Genomic DNA, 22,255 nt, shown 5'->3' with positions numbered 1-22,255 from the left:
TTGCTCCGTCATCAGAAGTTTAGACACAGTTTCCTTCACACAGTTGCTCCCCTCGGGGTTAGGTTGGGTTGAGTTGGGGATTTCTAACTCAGCTGACGTGTCTGGTCAAATTAACATTTTGACGTGGAGACTCGAGGAACTGAAGGCGCCGGTTTACAAAAAAAAAAAGGAAGTAAAGTGCTGGAGTAACTCAGCGGGTCAGGACAGCATCTGTGGAGAACGTGGAGAGGTGATGTTTTTTGGGTCGGGACCCGTTTCTTCAGACTGAAGGGGAAAGGGATGGTGGGCTAATTTCCTTCGGGGGGGGAGAAAAGATGTTTCAATTGACAGCGTTGTGAAGGAGATGGGCCGAACCCAATCCCGTCAACAATGGCCAACGTGATGAGTGTCTCAGACTTAGTGGAGACACTATGGGTGGTGAGTGGGAGAAACAGGTACAAACTGCAACCTGTGGTTGGTGGGAAGCATTGCCACATAATGTGCACGGAATTTGAATGACATCACAGAAATGGGGCTGCGTTCCCGGAGGATTGAACCGTGGGAAATTGTGTTCAGGAGGTTAATTAATGCGACGGTCCTTAATTGAGGCATCGAGTCAGACTGCACGGCCTAACCCCATCCATGCCGAACAAGATGCCCCTTCCCTCTTAACCTTTCTGATCTAAAGGTTCATCCGTTCATAAATGATAGGAGCAGAATTAGACCATTCGGCCCATCAAGTCTACTCCACCATTCAATAATGGCTGATCTATCTCTCCCTCCTAACCCCATTCTCCTGCCTTCTTCCCATAACCCCCAACTCCCGTCCCAAATCAAGAATCTATCTATCTCTGCCTTAAATATATCCATTGACTTGGCCTCCACAGCCTTCTGTGGCAGTAGGTTTACTGGTTATACACCTCACCTGATAACTAGGGCCGTCCTGTTTCTTTCGGGTTGTGTGTGATGGTCATATGTTTGGGTCGTGTTAGGCAAGCTGGTATAAAACATGAAGGTACGTCAGCAGCCTTTGTCGAGGGGAGTTGCCTCTAATTGCAGCACTTCACTAATGTAGGAACGGCCGCTTCTCAATCAATGCTGGAGAGTCCCCAGTCCATTAACCCATCCGTGTCCTCACAGTGCCCTTGATCAGCAGCGGGCTCGGAGACGTTGATTGCCGAACTGTGTACGATGCTCCAGACTCACAGGGGAACTGTGATTCACTCGCCCCAGTCCTGGCTCACAGGAAGGGATTCCATTAGAATTCTTCAGCTGGGGAATTACGTCAGGCTGGTGCAGGCAGCCTCAATAAATTAACACCAATTAGCTCATGAGAAGGGCAAACGCAAAATGATTCAAGGTGATTTAATGAAAGGGGATGTTGGCAGGCACATACGTAAGGTGCTCACATTTCATTCCCTTCTCTTCCATTTTGGCAGAGAAGTCAAACCGGTTTAATAGGTGGACGGCTGCAGTTAAACAAGTGCACGAGAGTAGATCTAGATTCTCCCGTATCCAACTATCATTTGCCAGACTTTGCCCCTCTCCCACCACTCTTCCAGCTTTCTTTCCCCCCCTCCCCCCTCATTCCTCCCCCCCCCAACCACAATCAGTCTGAAGAAGGGTCTTGACCCGAAGCATCGAAGTACTTTGTGAAATTTGCAACAATCCGAAATTGTATTGCCTCGTGATTAATAAAAATGATTGCATCGCCTATCCATGTTCTTCAAAGATGCTGCCTGACCCGCTGAGTTACCCCAGCACTTTGTAACTGTTGTAAACCAGCATTTGTAGTTCCCTGTGGCCACATTTCCATGTCTTATTCAACCAATTTTTATCAGTGAAGTGAATTTCAGTAGATCTTTTAGTAGCATGTAAAGGAGAAGGACTTATAAACCCCAAGACGCATGAAAAATGTCTTATGTAGTTAGGAACTGCAGATGTGTTTAAGAAGGAACTGCAGATGCTGGAAAATCGAAGGTAGACAAAAATGCTGGAGAAACTCAGCGGGTGCAGCAGCATCTATGGAGCGAGGGAAATAGGCAACGTTTCGGGACGAAACGTTGCCTATTTCCATCGCTCCATAGATGCTGTTGCATCCGCTGAGTTTCTCCAGCATTTTTGTCTACCTAGGAACTGCAGATGCTGGTTCATACCGAAGTGCTGGAGCTATCCTTGGTCGGACATTGCTGGCTTTACCTTGCACTAAACGCCATTCCTTTCTCATGTGTCTATCTACTGCAAATGGCTCAAATGTGATCATGTATTGTCTTTCCGCTGACTGGATAGCATGCAACAAAAACCTCAGCACACGTGAACTGTGACGTGAACTAAACTGTAACTGTAGGGACTGGCTCCGGGTCGGAAGAAGGGTTCCGAGCGGAAAACGTCAACCATCCTTTTTCGCCAGAGATGCTGCCTGACCCGCACAATGCTGGAGTAACTCATCGTGCCAGGCAGCGCCTCTGGGGAGAAGGAATAGGTGTTGCTTCGGGTTGAGACCCTTCTTCAGACTCTGAATGGACTTCAGGGTCCAAAGAAGGGTCTCAGCCCGAAATGCTTAGAAGGATACGAGCCAAACGCGGACTCAAATAAAGGGGAAGCCATTTAAGTCTGAGGTGAGAAAAAACTCTTTTTCACCCAGAGGGTTGTGGATTTGTGGAATTCCCTGCCACAGAGGGCAGTGGAGGCCAAGTCACTGATTTAAGAGAGAGTTAGATAGAGCTCTAGGGGCTAGTGGAATCAAGGAATGCGGGGAGAAGGCAGGTTATTGATTGGCCATGATCACAATGAATGGCGGTGCTGGCTTGAAGGGCCAAATGGCCTCCTCCTGCACCTATTTACTATGTTTTTATGTTTCTAAACGGGACTAGCTTAGATGGGGCATCTTGGTCGTCATGGGCAGGTCAGTCTGAAGACCCTGTGACTCTGTGACACTGCTGAATGATAGAATGAAGTCCTATACTGAATCCAGGAGTTTGGACTGCCAGATACAAAGAACTATTCACATATCAGCACATTGTCATTTGATTAAAGAAAATTCAGAGGGCGAGATTGTTTGCGTATTTAAACTGCAGATAACCCGATCAACTTAACTTCCGATTGTGATCGGCATTAGATGGGATGAGTGAAAATGTAACAAGCTCTGTAGAATTATCTGTCTTTCCCCACAGGGTGTAAGGAATATAAATAGACTCACGGCAAAGTCAACTAATGTGTTCATTCATTTGTTAAAAGAAGCATTGAATAAATAAAATCAATTGGTGCAGATGATCAGGTTCCCCGAGGAACACAATGGCTCACGTGCAGATAGTACTCTCAGCGAGAGAGGACACGGGCTCTTTGTGACATTGGCTAAGATGGCCGCGTTTTCAACACAAAATGTCTGGAAGCCAGCTAGCCATGGACCAAATACTCCATGTACTAAAGGACACGGTGGCGCAGCAGTAGAGTTGCTGCCTCACAGCGCCGGAGACCCGGGTTCGATCCTGACTACGGGTGCTGTCTGTGTGGAGTTTGTACGTTCTTTCTTGTGACCGGGTGCGTTTTCTCCGGGCGGTTCAGTGTCCTCAAAGTGGAAGAAATATTGGTGGAAAAAGAATGGGGGGGGGGGGGGGGGAGAGAAAAAGAAAGAATGGGTGTGTATTCAGGTGGAGCAAAGGGAAGGGAGGGGGAGAAAAAGGAGGGGGGGGGTGTTGTTTGTAGGTGAGCTACCTACAATTGGAGAATTCGATGTTCATGCCACTGTAAGCTACACAAGCTGGTCTTCCAGTTTGCACGTGGTCTTCCAGTTTGCACTCTGTCAATGGGGGAAAGGTCAGTGTGGAAGTGGGAAGGTGAGTTAAAATGGTGAACGGCCAGGAGACTGAGCGCTCGTGTTCGCTAGTGTTCTGAGTTGACTTTAATTTTAGTTTAGAGATACACCGCGGAAACAGGCCCTTCGGCCCAGCGGGTCCACGCCGACCAGCGATCCCCACACACACGTGGACAATTTTACAATTTTACCAAAGCCAAGTGGTAGATCAAACCTAAACGTCTTCGGATCGTGGGAGGAATCCGGAGATCCAGGAGAAAACCCTCGCAGGTGACAAGACGGACGTACAAACTCCGTACAGACAGCACCCGTAGTCGGGATCGAACCGGGGTCTCTGGCGCTGTAAGGCAGCAACTCTACCGTGTCGCCCTAATGGTTTGGCATCGTGTACAGCACCGGGGTTGTGGGCTGAAGGGTATGTTCCCATGCTTTACTGCACCATAGCAGCAAGATAATTGATGCGGCTTCAGTTCCCGTTTATTCACAGTACCTATTCTCTCTTTGTAAGGACTGAAGAGGCAGCAATAGGGGGTGGGACAAAGAGACATAAGATGATGCACAGCTAACACAGAGCTACAGCGCGCGGCCAATTGTTCCAGCAAGCAGCTGCTCTAACGTGCTTAATGAGGAAAGTCTAAAGAGTTTCACTACCAATCAGTTTATTATTTTGAAGCATCCTTGCGTAAAATGCGGAGCTCTGGGCTACAGCTAGTACTGTTCAATTGTTAAAACAATGAGAGGCAGCGGGCTCTGCGCTGAAGAGGATTTTTGTCAGGTCCACCCCCTGGGCTACACACTTGCCAACCATGGTAACCGTCAGCTAACTCACTGCAGAGAGCATTCTACCTTCAGGTGGAAGGTACAGGAGTCTGAAGACTGCAACATCCAGGTTCAGGAATAGCCCCTTCCCCACAGCCATCACACTCAACTCAAACAAAACTCTAAACATTAATACCCATTATCTGTTTATTTGTACTTTATCTGTTTATCTATTCATGTGTGTATATATTTATATAATGGTATATGGACACACTGATCTGTTCTGTATTCACGCCTACTATATTCTGTTGTGCTGAAGCAAAGCAAGAATTTCATCGGCCTATCTGGAACACATGACAATAAACTCTCTTGAATCTTGTGATCCAATGTGCAGGAAGGAACTGCAGATGCTGGTTTAAGTCAAAGATATACACAAAACGCTGGAGTAACTCAGCGGGACAGGCGGAATCGCTGGAGAGAAGGAAAGTGATCCGATCACTGGGGAAACCAGCATCCACTATAAGCACAGTACAATCCCACAATGGGTTTGTGTTGAGAGATATAATATATTATTTATTTGTTTTTTAGGTTTTCAGCCAATGCAGTACGTTGTTCCTGAATTACTGTTTAAAAAAAAAAAAATTTAATGGGATCCTGAGGGGCAACCCATTCACTCAGAGGGTGGTGGGTCTATGGAACGAGCTGCTGGAGGAGGTAGTTCAGGCAGGTACTATAACAGCATTTGAAAGACACTTGGACAGTTACATGGGTCAGAAAGGTGAACGACGATATGGGTCAAAGGCGGGTAAATAGGACAAGTTTAGATGGGGCATGCAGGTTGGCATGGACAAGTTGGGCTGAGGAGCCTGTTTCAATGCTGTATGATTCTGACTCTATAGCAATAGACAATAGGTGCAGGAGTAGGCCATTCGATTTGGCACAGCCATTCACTGTGATCATGGCTGATCATTCACATTCAGTTCCTGCCTTCTCCCATATCCCTTCACACCTCCATCTTTAAGAGATCTATCTAACTCTCTCTTGAAAGCATCTAGAGAATTGGCCTCCACTGCCTCCTGAGGCAGAGAATTCCACACATTCACAACTCTGTGTGAAAAAGTTTTTCTTCATCTCCATTCTAAATGGCCTACCCCTTAGTCTTAAACTGTGGCCCCTGGTTCTGGACTCCCCCCAACATCGGGAACATGTTTCCTGCCTCTGGCGTATCCAAACCCTGAATAATCTTATATGTTTCAATAAGATCCCATCTCATCCTTCTAAATACTCCTTCTAAGTATACAAGCCCAGCCGCTCCATTCTATCATTTGACAGTCCCGCAAATCTCGGGAATGAACCTCGTGAACCCACGCTGCACTCCCTCAAACGCAAGAATAACTGATGAATCTCCAAGTGCCCTGGGACTATTTAAACAAGGCAGTGTGTTATTTTGGTTGTGGCATTTGTAGTATACACCAGAAGGCAGCCAGTACCATCAAAGACCCTCACCACCCTGGACACACTCACTTTTCACTCCTGCCATCAGGAAGAAGATACAGGAGCCTAAAAACAGTGACCACCAGGATCAAGAACAGATTCTTCCCAACAACCATCGGGCTCATGAATGCTAACCTCAGCCATGAAGCACAGGCCCCATATCTGAGGCAGGATGTGCTGGCATTGGGGAGAACTCCTGAGGAGTTTAACGAGAATGTTCCCAGGAATGCGTGGGTTGACGCATGAAGATGATTCTTTGATGGCGTTGGGCCTGAACTCGCTGGAGTTTAGAAGGAAGAGGGGGGAACCTCATTGAGACTTTCTGAATAGTGAAAGGACTGGATAGAGTGGATGTGGAGAGGATGTTTCCATTAGTGGGAGAGTCTAGGACCAGAGGCCACAGCCTCAGAATAAAAGGACACACCTTTAGAAAGGAGATGAGGAGGAATTTCTTTATTCAGAGGCTGGTGAAGCTGTGGAATTCATTGCCACAAACGGCTGTGGAGGCTGACAATGGATATTTTGAAGGCGGAGATTGGTTAGTACTGGTTATGACGAGAAGGGAGGAGAATGGGGTTGAGAGGGAAAGACAGATCAGCCATGATTGAATGGGCCAAATGGCAAAATTCTGCTCCTATAACCAATGACTGTCGTTGGTTGGAATAAGGACAGCACTTGCAAGTCCTTTTGTTTCTACAGGCGCAGGTATTACCTGTTGTGTCGGGATGCTGCTTACAGCAGCAAGGTGACACAAATGGAGACAATATGTTGTTATTGATCTGCACTGGCCAGAGCTAAAAGTACCAACATTAAATCTGTTCACACATCGCACAGATTCCTAGACAAATGAAACCTAGTGATTTACATGTTTAATTTCAAACTCTGAGATTGCAGCCATCGTCGGGAGGTTGCCGAGTGCGCTGTTCCATGTCGTCATGCTTCCGAGCAGCCGGCATTACTCACTGCCTCCGCTAATCTTGCTGGAGGGACTCAGAGTCTGATCCCCCTTCCTCAGGGAAATCAGGAGACGCGTAGATAGTAATCCCTCGTCCCATTAAACAGTGCCGCAAATTAGCCAGGATTCACATCAGTCTGACCATCCTTGCTCACATTTCAACGGGCGGGTTCGAACACTCGTAATTACAGGTTTGACTGATTGATTGAAAGACGCAGCGCGGAAACAGGCCCTTCGGCCCATCGGGTCCACGCCGACCATCGTTCACCCGTTCGCACTAGTTCTATGCTATCCCACTTCCGACACACTGGGGGGCAATTTACAGCGGGCCAATTAACTGACAGACCCGCGCGTCTTTGGGACATGGGAGGAAACCAGGGGCGCCCGGGGGAAACCCACGCGGGTCACAGGGAGAACGTGCAAACTCCGCAAAGGCAGCACCCAAGGTCAAGATCAACCCCGGGTCCCTGGCGCTGTGAGGCAGCAGCTCTACCCGCTGCACCACTGTGGATTCCCAGATTCGGCTGGCAATCACAGTCTGTCATACTTCAAACCCTCTCGACTCACAGAGACAAATAACATTCCAGTCACAGAAGAGAATCAAACATTCGATGCAAAAATACAAAAACATTACTGCAATTTCAAATATATTATCTGTTTTCTTTAACCGTTCAATAATAGCTACAATAACCAATTCAATTTGTGTGTGAATGTTCTCTTATTGTGGTCTGTATGTACACCTCCTCGGTCACAAGTTCACCATCTCCAACAACAATAAGTTAGCTGGTAATTCCCCGCATCCTCTTGGTGTTGCTGCCTCCTCAGTGCCCACTAACAGCACCAAGGAAGTGGTTCAAAGGGACTAGCAGCCATCTTGGAAGCCAAATGGAGGGAGGGCTCGTGGGTCTTGCAAAGGGAGCCATGGCTGCTCATACAGAGGGGGGCAGACAATGTCTCTTTACAGGAGGGGAGCTTGAGTCAGTGAAACTATTGATGAATGCAACAGAGTTTGGGAAGGAAGTTAGTTTAGTTGTACAGCACGGAAACAGGCTTTTCGGCCTACCTAGCCCGCACAGACCAACGGACCCCGTACATTAACACTATCCTACACACACACACACTAGGGACAATTTACATATTACACTTATACCAGACAATTAACCCACAAACCTGCACGTCTTTGGAGTGTGGGAGGAAACCGAAGATCTCGGAGAAAACCCACGCAGGTCACAGGGAGAACGTACAAACTCCGTACAGACAAAACCCGGAGTCAGAATCGAATCTGGGTCTCGGGCGCTGCAAGGCAGCAACTCTACCGCTGCGCCACCGTGCCGCACCACAGTTTAGTTTAGAGATACAGCGTGGAAACAGACCCTTCGGCCCGCCAACTCTGCACCGACCAGCGATCCCCGCACACTCGCAGTATCCGACACGCGAGGGACAATGTACAGTTTTTAACCGTAGCCAATGAACCTGCAAACCTGCACGTCTTTGGAGTGAGGGAGGAAACTGAAGATCTTGGCGAAAACCCACACGGTGACGGGGGAGAACGTGCAAACTCCGTACAGACAGCATCTTATTAAGATGCAACGTAGGATTTTCGTTTTTAGAATTGAATCAATTAAAAAGCACACATCTAAACAGACACACTACAAGTAGGCGAGCAGGATTTATTTTTGACTTACCTGTAACAGCGTCTGTGGCGGTTTGATGGAAGAACATTGAAGAGACCGTGGGAGAAAAGAGAGACGAGGACAAGTTAGCATATTGTCACCTGGTTTTACTCAGAAATATGATGTCGTCAGGGTGATGAGACCGTTGAGCAGCTTCCTGTGTACTCTCCCCACCCCCCCACACCCCCCCCCCCCCCCCCCCCCCCCCCCCCCACCACCCCCCACCGCAGTCAGTGTATTTAGTACGAACACACTGAGGATGACCTTGCAGCAGCAACACATCAATGGTGCAAGTGGTTTAGCTTCACATTGACGTCACGGGTAAAACACAGAGCAGCCTTCTCCATTATCTGGTCAACTTTGTGCCCAGACTGCAGTGGACAGAGAGAGGGGGGCTTCACGTTAGATTCACAACCCAGTTCTGGTCGCCCCAGTACAGGAAGGACGTGGAGGCTTTGGAGAGGGAGCAGAGAAAGGCTCACCAGAATGTCGAAGATAGATACAAAATGCTGGAGGAGTTCAGGCAGCGTCTCCGGAGATTACGGATGGGCGACGTTACGGGTCGGGACCCTACGCCGGGGACCTGCCTGGATTAGAGGGTGTCAGCTACAGGAGAGAGCGGACAGACTTGGATTGTTTTCTCTGGAACGTCGGAGGTTGAGGAGAGACCTAACGGAAGTGTATCACAATTATGAGAGGCAGAGATAGTAAAACAGTCAGTACCTTTCCCCCAGGGTGGAAATGTCAAAGACTAGCGGGCACAGCTTTAAGGCAAGGGGGGCAAAGTGTAAAGGGGATGTACGGGGCGGGGTAGTGGTGTGGGCCTGGAATGCATTGCCAGGGTGGGGGTGGAGGCAGATACAACAGTGAGGCTTTGAGACAGGTACATGGATATGCAGGGAATGGAGGTACATGGATCATGTACAGGCGGAGAGAGAGACCAGTTTAACTTGGCATCATGTTCGGCACGGACATAGTGGGCCGAATGGCCTATTCCTGTGCTGTACTGGTCTATGTTGTTACCTCCATTGTAATAAAGAAGCCGTGTGGCTGGTGTGTCTCCGCACCCCAATCCCAGAGTTCCTCGCGCAATGTTCCATCGCTCAAGTTTGAAGAGTTCTTTGGATTTAAGAGGCTTTTCGAAAACCACATGGAAGTGCAGGGAATCACGGATCAAGTCATGGATCACGTGCAGCCAGATGAGATCAGTTTAACCACACTCAGCACCAACATTGTGGGCCGAAGGGCCTGTTCCGGTGCTGTCCTGTTCTATGTTCTTGTTGTGCTGACCCCGTGGTCTTTCAGTTGCTTTTCAGGTCGTGTTTAATCTGGGAGGGTCAGTTTAGTTTAGAGATACAGCGCGGAAACAGGCACTTCAGCCCGGCTAGTCCGCGCCGACAAGCGATCCCCACGCAGTTAACACTATCCTGCACAACAAACCAATTAACCTACAAACCTGTATGTCTTTGGAGTGTGGGAGGAAACCGAAGTTCTCGGAGAAAACCCACGCAGGTCACGGGGAGAACGTACAAACTCCGTACCGACAAACGCCCGTAGCCAGGATCGAACTAGGACCTCTGGCGTTGTAAGCGCTGTAAGGATTCAACTCTACCACTGCGCCACCGTGCCGCTAGGTGCTAGAGACTGCAGGATTTTGACGGGTATGGATTTGCCGCAGTGACTGACCACGGTATCAGGAACCAACGGCAGCATCAATATCGGAGCCGCTGCTGAACTGATTCCATTCCACCTGTTAAATCAATGGCTACTGCGAGGGACACTAATTAAACATGACAACGCTGCCTCTCTGGGGGTTGTCTGTCTTGCTGCACAGCCTCTGCTCCTGTTCTACACCTTAATTAACAAATGCATCATCCATGTGAACCAGCGGCCACGGTCCAGCCCCTTGTTCAGTGTCGCTCGTAAAACAGGAGCAGGCGTACTTCCAGAGGTTGAGCAAGTTCGACTCTATTCCTTAGAGCGCAGGAGGACAAGGCGCGATCTCATTGACGTGTACAAGATCATGAGAGGAATAGATCGGATAAATGCACAGAGTCTTTTACCCAAAGCAGGGAATCAAGAACCAGGTGACACAGGTTTAAGGTGAGGTGGGAAAGATTGAATAGGAACCTGAGGGGCAACTTATTTACGCAAAGAATGGTAAGTATACGGAACGAGCTGCCGGAGGAGGAGGTACCATCACAACATTTGGAAAAACATTTGGACAGGAGCATGGAGAGGGGGCAGGTTTAGAGGGATATGGGCCAAACGTAGGCAGGTGGAACTAGTGTAGATGGGGCATGTTGGTCGGCGTGGGCAAGTTGGGACGATGGGCTGTTTCCACGCTGTGAGACTCTGTGGCTCGACCTTTCAAAGGTCATCGACTTGTGACGTTAAAGGGCCTGTCCCACTTACGTGTCCTTGGCACACAAATTACGCAACCTCATCGTTTACACTGATCTCCAGAGTTGCTTCCTGCCAATTAATTCCAGCGGCTATTCTTACGTCAGATTTCCAGAAGAACCATAGAAACATCGACAATAGGTGCAGGAGGAGGCCATTCGGCCCTTCGAGCCAGCATTCAATATGATCATGGCTGATCATCTAAAATCAGTAACCCTGTTCCTGCTTTTCCCCCCATATCCCTTGAGTCCTAAGAGCTAAATCTAACTATCTTGAAAACATCCCGTGAATTGCCTTCTCTGTGGCAGAGAATTCCACAGATTCACAACTCTCTGGGTGAAAACGTTTTTCCTCATCTCAGTCCTAAATGGCCGACCCCTTAATCTTAAACTGTGACCCCTGGTTCAGGACTCCCCCCAATATTGGAAACTTTTTTTCCTGCATCAAGTCTGTCCGATCCCTTAAGAATGTTATATGTTTTATATAACTCAGTAACTGCAGTATTTTACATCCCTCAGATCTAGTATTATTTTCTCCCCTCTCTTCTCGTCTCCTTTGTTCACTTCTATTATTATCTCCTCCAGATGGAGCAGCAGTGATTAATATTCTTTTATCTCCCTTTCACAACAACACCGCCACTTATCTCATTCAATCGCACGTTGGCGAGGCCACATTTGGAGTACTGTGTGCGATTCTGGTCGCCCCATTGCAGGAGAGGTGAGGACATCTGGAGAGGAGATTTTGAGTATAGGAGCAGGGAGGTTCTACTGCAGTTGTACAGGGCCTTGGTGAGACCACACCTGGAGCATTGCGTACAGTTTTGGTCTTCTAATCTGAGGAAAGACATTCTTGCCATAGAGGGAGTACAGAGAAGGTTCACCAGACTGATTCCTAGGATGTCAGGACTTTCATATGAAGAAAGACTGGATAGACTCGGTTTGTACTCGCTAGAATTTAGAAGATTGAGGGGAGGATCTTATAGAGACTTACAAAATTCTTAAGGGGTTGGACAGGCTAGATGCAGGAAGATTGTTCCCGATGTTGGGGAAGTCCAGAACAAGGGGTCATAGTTTAAGGATAAGGGGGAAATCTTTTAGGACCGAGATGAGGAAAACTTTTTTCACACAGAGAGTGGTGAATCTCTGGAATTCTCTGTCGCAGAAGGTAGTTGAGGCCAGTTCATTGGCTATATTTAAGAGGGAGTTAGATGTGGCCCTTGTGGCTAAAGGGACCAGGGGGTATGGAGAGAAGGCAGGAACAGGATACTGAGTTGGATGATCAGCCATGATCATATTGAATGGCGGTGCAGGCTCGAAGGGCCGAATGGCCTACTCCTGCACCTATTTTCTATGTTTCTATGTTTCTATGTTTACCAGAATGATGCCTGGGTTCTGGGACAAGAGCTACAGGGTGCAGTCGCACAGACTTGGATTGTATTCTCAGGAACGCAGGAAGTTGCGGGGAGACCTAATAGGGAGGTGCATGAAATTATGAAAGGCATAGATAGGGTAGACAGTCAGGATTGTTTTCCCAGGATGGATGTATCAAAGGCTCGGTCAGCATGGCTTTAAGGTGAGAGGGGGGGAAGTTTGGAGGATTGTGTGGGACAAGTATTTTTACACAGTGGAGGTGGGTGTCTGGAACGAAGCAGGTACCATAGAGGCATTTAAACATAGAAACATAGGTGCAGGAGGAGGACATTCAGCCCTTCGAGCCAGCACCGCCATTCATTGTGATCATGGCTGATCGTCCCCTATCAATAACCAGTGCCTGCCTTCTCCCCATATCCCTTGACTCCACTAGCCCCTAGAGATCTATCTAACTCTCTCTTAAACCCATCCAGTGACTTGGCCTCCACTGCCCTCTGTGGCAGGGAATTCCATATATTCACAACTCTCTGGGTGAAAAAGTTTTTTTCTCACCTCAGTCTTAAATGACCTCCCCTTTATTCTAAGACTGTGGCCCCTGGTTCTGGACTCGCCCAACATTGGGAACATTTTTCCTGCATTTAAGCATTTCAGCTTTTATATGTGGGCCGAAGGGCCTGTTCCCCTGATATCCCTTCTGTTCTCTCCATTCCTCTCCAGAAGCTGCCTGACCTGTGCTGTTCCTGTGGATTCTTGCAGAGCAAGGACACACATTAACCATTAACCAATCTGTGCACAGGAACATCCCACCAGCTGTAAACTGACGAAGATCAGACGTGGCTATTTCAACAATAATTCATGGCCAGGACACAGAGGACATGGTGGCGTGGGGGGGGCTTGTGAATAATGTCTTTGCAATCAGGCTCTTTTGTAAAAGTATTAATAATATTTTGTTGAGCTCAAAAGGATGTGTTAAAATCAACCTCCAGCAGTAACCAGTAAGTTGTGTTGGTGGAATCCAATGTAGCGATCTATATCCCTCCATTCCTCACCTGTCCATGAGCCAATCCGAAAGCCTCTTCAACGTTGCAGGGACAGGCCATTCGGCCCACAATGTCCGTGCCGAACATACTGCCAAGTTAACCTGATCACCTCCGCCTGCAACTGACCCATATCTCTCCATTCCCTGCAATTCCATGTGCCTGTCTAAAAGCCTCTTAAACAGCCTAGTTGAGGCTGGGACTATCCCAACGTTTAAGAAACGGGTACATGGATAGGACAGGTTTGGAGGGATATGGACCAAGCGGAGGCAGGTGGGACGAGTGTAGCTGGGACATGTTGGCCGGTGTGGGCAAGTTGGGCCGAAGGGCCTGTTTCCACACTGTATCACTCTAATGACTCTATGACTAAACACCACCAATATCTGCTTCCACCACTGCCCCTGGCAGCGTGTTCCAGGCACCTACACTCTAGACATCCACTTGAAACTCTGCCCCTCTCACCTTAAAGCTGTGACCTTTAGTCTTTGAAATCTCCACTCTGGGAAAAAGGTTGTGCCTACCCTGCCTCTGCTTCTCGTATTTCTATTAGGTCTCCCCTCAATCTGCGGCATTCCAGAGAAAACACCCCAAGTTTGTCCAAACCCTCCTAGTAGATAATACCTCCTAATCCAGACAAAGGAAGATACACACACGCACACACACGCACTCGCACACACACACACGCACGCACGCGCACACACACACACACTACAGGCAACAGCGTATATATGGTACAGACACACACGCTTTTGACACACGGCCAAATTAACAGCCACATGTGCACAGAAAGTACGCACATACTTGTACGTACATTCCAGAGTATAATCGCAGACAACTCACAGCAATGTGACTTGATTGTCCATGCCTCAAAACATGTGGTGGACCCTTTCCCAGCATGTTTTTATAAAAATAGCAGAGGGCCATAGAGAACCCTTCAATACAGACTGGCTGAAGGCAGCATCTCAGACAGATGTGCTTTTGAGACAGTGTTCAAGAGCGGTGGAATTCCCCTTTGATCTCAACTCTTTGTGTGCATTCATTCTGGTTGCATTATCGAATGGCCAATTAAACACTGTCGTCAGCTGTTAACCATTTCACCGCCCACAGTAACTAATTCTCAACTGCTCTGAAGCCAACACTTTTTTCCTAGCTGTTTTCTGGCAACCGAATGATCCCACCACAACCAGAGTGAGCAGTGCTGGACTACTCTCTACCTCATTGGTGACCCTCGCACTATCCTTGATCGCACTTTGCTGGCTTAACCTTGCACTAAACGATACGATACAACTTTTATTTATCCCAGGGTTTCCGCCCGAAACGTCGCCTATTTCCTTCGCTCCATAGATGCTGCCGCACCCGCTGAGTTCCTCCAGCAATTTTGTCTACCTTCGATTCTCCAGCATCTGCGGTTCCTTCTTGAACATTTTAGCTTAGATTGGGGCAGCATGGACAAGGGGGGGGGGATGAAGGGGGGGGCAGACACAAAACGCTGGAGTAACTCAACGGGACAGGCAGCATCTCTGGAGAGAAGGAATGGGTGAGGTAGTTGGGTTGGAGACTCTTCTTCAGGCTGGGCTGAAGGGCCTGTATCCGTTCTGTTTGACTCCACGACACTTTCCAAGATGAATTGTGGATTATAGAATGATTAGAGGCGAGCTGTGGCGCACGTCGATACAGAACAGTTTCTTGCGCCACTTGGACTTTAATCCTGTGGTGTGAGGGGGTAGCATAAACCATTGCTGTGTGTTAATGCTGCAAACTCTCACCCCCATGCACGCTGTTCTGCTATCTGTTAGCACAGATGGCTAGTAATGAGAGATTAGACACTGTGCGGCACTCACCCGCTGCTGGATCAGTGCGTGCTTATGCTCCATTTCCCTTTTCTCCACAGCCGAGTCGATCACAAGTTGATCCAGCTGAACAAGGGCACAAAACAAACGCTCCGTTAGTCCAAACACACGGCGGGATACAAAGGTTTCCTCTACAGTTTAGAGTTTAGTTTGGTTTGGTTTAGACCCACAAAGTCTAACATGTAAGATTGTTAAGGGCTTGGACACGCTAGAGGCAGGAAACATGTTCCCGATGTTGGGGGAGTCCAGAACCAGGGGCCACACACAGTTTAAGAATAAGGAGCAAGCCATTTAGAACGGAGACGAGGAAACGTTTTTTCTCACAGAGAGTGGTGAGTCTGTGGAATTCTCTGCCTCAGAGGGCAGTGGAGGCAGGTTCTCTGGATGCTTTCAAGAGAGAGCTAGATAGGGCTCTTAAAGATAGCGGAGTCTGGGGATATGGGGAGAAGGCAGGAACGGGGTACTGATTGGGGATGATCAGCCATGATCACATTGAATGCCGGTGCTGGCTCGAAGGGCCGAATGGCCTACTCCTGCACCTATTGTCTATTGTCTATTGCCTATTGTCTCTTGCCCAGAGTAGGGGAATCGAGGACCAACAGAATTAGGTTTAAAGTGAAGGGCAAACACAGGCAGGTGGGACTAGTGTAGATGGGCCGGTATGGGCAAGTTGGGCCGAAGGGCCTGTTTCCAGGCTGTGTCACTTCTCGGTCTCCAGGCAGAAATCAGAGGCATTTTGACCTAAAAGCCCACTGGATATCCAAAGGAACAAAAATCAAACCTAATTTGATGCGTTTTGCACATTTAAATGTACTCTTTGATTATATTAGACAGATATCATCTTGCAAACCCAATTACTGAGGCTCACTTTCCCTGACTTATTGAGCCTCTTGTGTTTTTTTCTATTGAGATTTAATGCAGCAATCTGCCCTTCCTGCAAAGGTTAGGATGTAAAATGCGTTCACCCAGACAAGACCAGAGATAATGGCATTTACAAAATTGAAATTCACCAGCAGCACTTCCTGATGTCTCTGCACGATTGGCAAAGTCTAGCGTGGAATTGTCATGTAGAAAGGCAAGCATTACATTGCACCGATTCCAAAAGACTGGAGCGACTGGGCTTGTACACTCTGGAATTTAGAAGGATGAGAGGGGATCATATTGAAACATATACGATTATTAAGGGATTGGACAGGCTAGAGGCAGGAATCATGTTCCCCATGTTGGGGGAGTCAGAACCAGGGGCCACAGTTTAAGAATAAGGGGTCGGCCATTTAGAACGGTGATGAGGGAAAACTTTTTCACCCACTGAGGTTTGTGAATGTGTGGAATTCTCTGCCTCAGAAGACAGTGGAGGCCAATTCTCTGGATGCTTTCAAGTGAGAGTTAGATAGAGCTCTTGAAGGTAGCGGAGTCAAGGGATATGGGGAGAGGGCAGGAACGGGGTACTGATTGTGGATGATCACAGTGAATGGCGGTGCTGGCTTGAAGGGCCGAAATGCACCTATTGTCTACTGTCAAATAAACATCTGGATTCATTTTTAAATAAGTTATCAAAGTGCGATGATGATCACTCTATTCCACTTTGTGAGAATCACTCCAGGTGACAAAGATGTGTTTTAAATAATTATATTTATGGTAATGCAGTTGGGCATGAAATGAAAAACAAGCCTTTATACTGGTGTTGATCTTGGGTTGGGTCGGGTCCGGTTTAATTTTACATCTGAGCAGACCCTAACTGTGAACATATGTTTAACATCTCTGATTGGAGCAATAGGTTACAATTAGCAAAAAAAAAAAACTGACACTCTTTTCGTACCTTCAATAAAACACGTTTTTTTTGTTTCCTTAATTAAGCAATTAACGATTTCTCCAAGGTATTTTGTGCTAATTTCCAAGACACATCTGTACTGATAACTCTCGAGGTGCGAGTCTCCAGAGGAGGCCTGACACACTTCTACGCTCAACATTAATACTCCGCAGCTTTTAACACGTTGCCCCGATGTGGTGCGTTGGAAGACGGGTCTGGTGCTTTGGGATGAACTGGTCTTAACATTGGCTTCTCCTACATCTTGTCACTGATATCATCTGAGGGGCTGAAGATAGACACAACGTTTTCAAAGTTCATGAGTGATGGGAGTAGAACTAGGCCATTCGGCCCATCAAGTCTACTCTGCCAATCAATCATGGCTGATCTATCTCTCCCTCCTAACCCCATTCTCCTGCCTTCTCCCCATAACCCCTGATACCCATACTAATCAAGAATCTATGTATCTCTGCCTTAAAAATATCTATTGACTTGGCCTCCACAGCCACCTGTGGCAACAAAGTCCACAGATTCACCACCCTCTGACTAAAGAAATTCCTCCTCAATAAAGGAACATCCTTTTATTCTGGGGCTGTGGCCTCTGGTCCTAGACTCTCCCACTAGTGGAAGCATCCTCACCACATCCACTCTATGCACTATTCGGTAAGTTTCAATGAGGTTGCCCCTCATCTTTCTAAACTCCAGTGAGTAGAGGCCCAGTGCCGTCAAACGCTCATCATATGTTAACCCACTGGTGCTGGAGTATCTCAGCGGGTCAGGCGGCATACCTGGAGAAAAAGGATGGGTGACGTTTCAGGTGTATTGTTCTCCTTGGATGGTCAAGCAGATGTGGCTGGGAAAGAGAGACCCTTGTCCCAGGCTCATGAGACTGAGACCTCCAGTCCCATCTCACTGGCATGGGCATCAGTCGGTGTGGGCCCGGTGGGTCGAAGGGCCTGTTCCCCAGGCTGTGTCTCTAGAGTCTTATGGACAAACATCAGGCCACTCACCTCTGTGGCCAGCTTCTTCATGTAAGGATCCAACTCTTTAAGCAGGTCGTAGCCTTGCTGGAAGAAGGTGTACTGGGCGTGCATGAACGACAGCATCTGGAGCAACGACAAGTCATATCTCAGCCTTTGCCACTCAATGTTATTTATAACAACTATGACTGCATAACGGGGGCGACTGTCACAGAGAGGTCCCCAGTCACAGGCTGCGGTTCTGGGCAGTATTTATGCAATGATACAGTGAATGTCTATTCTTCCCACACTAGGGACTTTGTACTGTACACTCTAGGCCTCCAGGTACCAGGCTCATGAGCGCTTTAGTGTGGGTGTTCCAGAGAACATGTTTTGACTGTCATGGGAGAGTGCATGTGTGATAGAGCACGTGAGTGGATTCTAGTACTTTTGAAAGGAAAGGCTTAGCAGAGTGACAGGGGTATTGAGATTGCACTTGGAATCGCACGGTGGCTCAGTGGCTAGAGCTGCTGCCTTGCCTCACAGCGCCAGAGACCCAGGTTCGATCTTGACCTCGGGTGCTGTGCTGTCTGTGCGGAGTTTGCACGTTCTCACCGTGGCCCCGTGTGTTTCCGCTGGGCGCTCCGTCTTTCCTTCCACATTTCAAAGACGTGCGGGTTTGTGGGTTAATTGGCCTCTGCAAATGGCCCCTAGTGTGTAGGCTGCAGAAGTGGGATAAAGTAGAACTAGTGTACGGGTGACCGATGGTCGGAGTGGGCTCAATGGGCCGAAGGGACTGTTCCCATGCTGGATCTCTAAACCAGAGTGTGGCTCTAGGCAGTGCTGCAGTGCTATGGGTCCCATGAGAGTCTGTACAGGGCTTTGGAGATTGTCAACAAAATCAGTTCACTGGGGGAAGAGATTTCTAGCTGGGCCTTATATTTAATTCCATTCTGGTGAAATCAATCAGTGATTTCTTAAGCTTTTCTAATAAATATTGTACAGATTCCAGTTTACCAAACAAGAGGGAGACATGGGAACTTGATCATTCTTGCACTAAAGGGGTACAAACATTTTACGAATATAAAGGAAGACAGAAGACATCCCATAAACATTAGATCCAAAAAAATATCAGTCTTACCGCATCTAATATTTCAAATTTCTTCTTTGCTTGAAGGACATTAATCTGAAAGAGATGAAGTGTATGAGTCTAGATGGGACACAGACTGAGGGCCATTTACCAAACACTGTGAAGGTAGACAAAAGTGCTGGAGAAACTCAGCGGGTGCAGCAGCATCTATGGAGCGAAGGAAATAGGCAACGTTGAGTTTCCATTCTCTGAATCTGGATAGGGAATATAATGAGGCAACTCCCTCCTCTTGGCTACTGGGACCTGAGGAGTGCCCACGTTTGGCCCTGGAGCCTGTTGGATTTTGATGTCCATATTGAGTGTCCCCGATTGCCAGCAGTCACCATCACCGCAAAATCAATGTGGTCGTAAACAAAAGGATGCCAGAGATAATGGGGATGATTTTCTCTCCCTATTACACGGGGCCACGCTCCCTCATCAGAGGAACAATATCTCAGCTTGTAATATTATTTCTGATATTCTGATGTTCGACGTTAAAACGTCCGTTGAAGGGCTGCACGGTGGCGCAGCGGGTGGAGCTGCTGCCTACCAGCGCCAGAGACCTGGATTCGATCCTGACCTCGGGTGCTGTCTGTGTGGAGTTTGCATGTACGTTCTCCCTGTGGCCGCGTGGGTTTGCTCCGATTTCCTCCCACATCGGAAGACGCGCGGGTGTGCAGGTTAATTGTGCCTCTGTAAATTGCCCCTAGTGTGCAGGGAGTGGATGAGAAAGCGGAAGAGCATGGAGCTAGTGTGAACGTGTGATCGATGGTCGGCGTGGACTAACGGTGGGTACAAGGGCCTGTTCCCGTCCTGTAAACCTACAACCTATTGGGAAGAATCTGAATCTAAACCTATAAATGATTCACCGTGAATGTGTAGAATTGCTGCCATCCTGTGGTGATTTGAGGTACAACATAGAAAAAAAATCTGCAGCGTTTTCATAAAGTAGCTCTGATGATGAGAGGGGAATCTCATGGATACATATACAATTCTTAAGGGTTTGGTCAGGCTAGATGCAGGAAACGTTTTCCCCATGTTGGGGGAGTCCAGAACCAGGGATCACAGTTTAGGAATAAGAGGACTGAGATGAGGAAACACTTTTTCACCCAGGGTTGTGAATCAGTGGAATTCTCTGCCACAGAAGGCAGTGGAGGCCAGTTGATGTTTTCAAGGGAGAGCTAAGGGCCTGCATGCGGCAAGCGCGACCAAACCGGACGGAAGCGGGGGCCGCACGGAGGTCGAGTGATCCCGTACGACGTGAAGTTCGAGCGAAGTCCGCGGGAAGTTCGCGCTAGGCGTGTGTGTACGGCCTCAATGCCGCTGCGGGCCGGCAGGCCATTGCCGCGGGGAATTTTTGAACAGTATCAGTTTTTCGGAGCCCCGCGCGATGTCGGGACCAGCTCCGCACAACTCCATACGGCTCCGGCGATCGAAGTGGGACTGGCCCCCCAGCCCACGTTAGGTCGCGCTTGCCGCATGCAGGCACCTGCTGGTGGGACCGGCCCTTTAGATTTAGTTCTAGGGGCTAAAGGAATCACGGGATTTTGGGGGAGAAAAGCAGGAACGGAGGAGTACTGATCTTGGATGATCAGCCAGGATCTTATTGAATGGTGGTTCAGGCTCGAAGGGCCGAATGGCCTACTCCTGCACCTATTTTCTACTATGCCATGTTTTTGTGGGTACAAGGCAGTGCCGCCCGCCCCTTCCCCAGGGCCCTACCTGGAGGACGTAGTCGAGGGCCAGGTGCCTGAAGCATTTGCGGGTCATGATGAGCGTTCCCTGTCGCCTCCTCCACCTCGTGAGCCTTGTTGCGGGTGGCCTGGGCGTTCTTGATCAGTGCCAGGTCCATGTCCTCACGCACTTTATCAAAATGCTTCTTGGTCTCCTTGAACTTCCGAACATCCCTGCATCAAAGTGAATAACGAGCACTGTGTTACTCCAGCGTCTTGATTACAGTTTAGTTTTTAGATGCAGCTTGGAAACAGGCCCTTTGGCCCACCGAGTGGGCGCAGACCATTAACACTGTCCCACACACACACACAAGAGACGATTTTTTACATTTACCAACCCGATCTCAGGCACGTCTTTGGAGTGTGGGGGGAAACCGAAGATCTCGGAGAAAACCCACGCAGGTCACGGGGAGAACGTGCAAACTCCGTACAGACAGCACCCGTAGTCGGGATCGAACCTGGGACTCCGGCGTTGCATTCGCTGTAAGGCAGCAACTCTACCGCTGCGCCACAGTGACCGAGGCAGGGTGACATCGTTCTTGATCAGTCTGGGTGTCAGGGGTGACGGGGAGAAGGCAGGGGAATGGGGCTAGGAGGGAGAGATGGGTCAGCCATGACTGAATGGCAGAGTAGGCTTGATGGGCCGAACGGCCTAATTCTGCTCCTATCACTTGTGATCTTATGAGCTACAAGCTTAGAGGAGGAAGCCACATTTCTCTCCCAAGGTGCAGGAAAATGAAGTGTTCAAGAAGGAACTGCAGATGCTGGAAGATCGAAGGTACACAAAATTGCTGGAGAAACTCAGCGGGTGCAGCAGCATCTATGGAGCGAAGGAAATAGGCAACGTTTCGGGACGAAACGTCGCCTATTTCCTTCGCTCCATAGATGTTGCTGCACCCGCTGAGTTTCTCCAGCAATTTTGTGTACCTGCAGGAAGATGAATTTGATTTTAGACATAATCACAGACAAGGCTGATCTGGGGGAAGATAGACACAAAATGTTGGAGTAACTTAGCGGGTCAGGCAGCATCTCATAGGTTATAGGAGTAGAATTAGGCCATTTGGCCCATCAAGTCTACTCTGCCATTCAATCACTGGAGAAGGAGGATGGATGCCATTTTGGGTGAGGCACCTCCCACATTATTCCTTTGATCATGCATCTGTACACAGTGGACGGCTCGATTGTAATCACGTATTGTCTCGCCGCTGACTGGTTTGCACGCAACACTGTACCTCAGTACACGTGACAATAAACTTAACTCAACTCGACTCAAGAAGGGTCCCGACCCAAAAC

At 48.5% G+C, this 22,255-nt stretch overlaps 1 protein-coding gene across 1 annotated transcript in view; it reads right to left on the bottom strand.

The window, feature by feature from the left end:
* acap3b (ArfGAP with coiled-coil, ankyrin repeat and PH domains 3b) overlaps positions 1–22,255 on the bottom strand; it is a 155,432-nt gene that overhangs the window by 37,337 nt on the left and 95,840 nt on the right. The window contains 6 exon segments of the mRNA XM_055659219.1: positions 8,687–8,698; positions 15,326–15,400; positions 18,152–18,247; positions 19,242–19,286; positions 20,952–21,011; positions 21,013–21,136. Of these exon segments, the coding sequence (XP_055515194.1) occupies positions 8,687–8,698; positions 15,326–15,400; positions 18,152–18,247; positions 19,242–19,286; positions 20,952–21,011; positions 21,013–21,136 (412 nt within the window).

This window comes from Leucoraja erinacea, chromosome 30 (assembly GCF_028641065.1).
Source record: "Leucoraja erinacea ecotype New England chromosome 30, Leri_hhj_1, whole genome shotgun sequence".
Taxonomy (NCBI): Eukaryota; Metazoa; Chordata; class Chondrichthyes; order Rajiformes; family Rajidae; genus Leucoraja; species Leucoraja erinaceus.
This window is presented reverse-complemented; position numbering and strand designations above follow the sequence as displayed.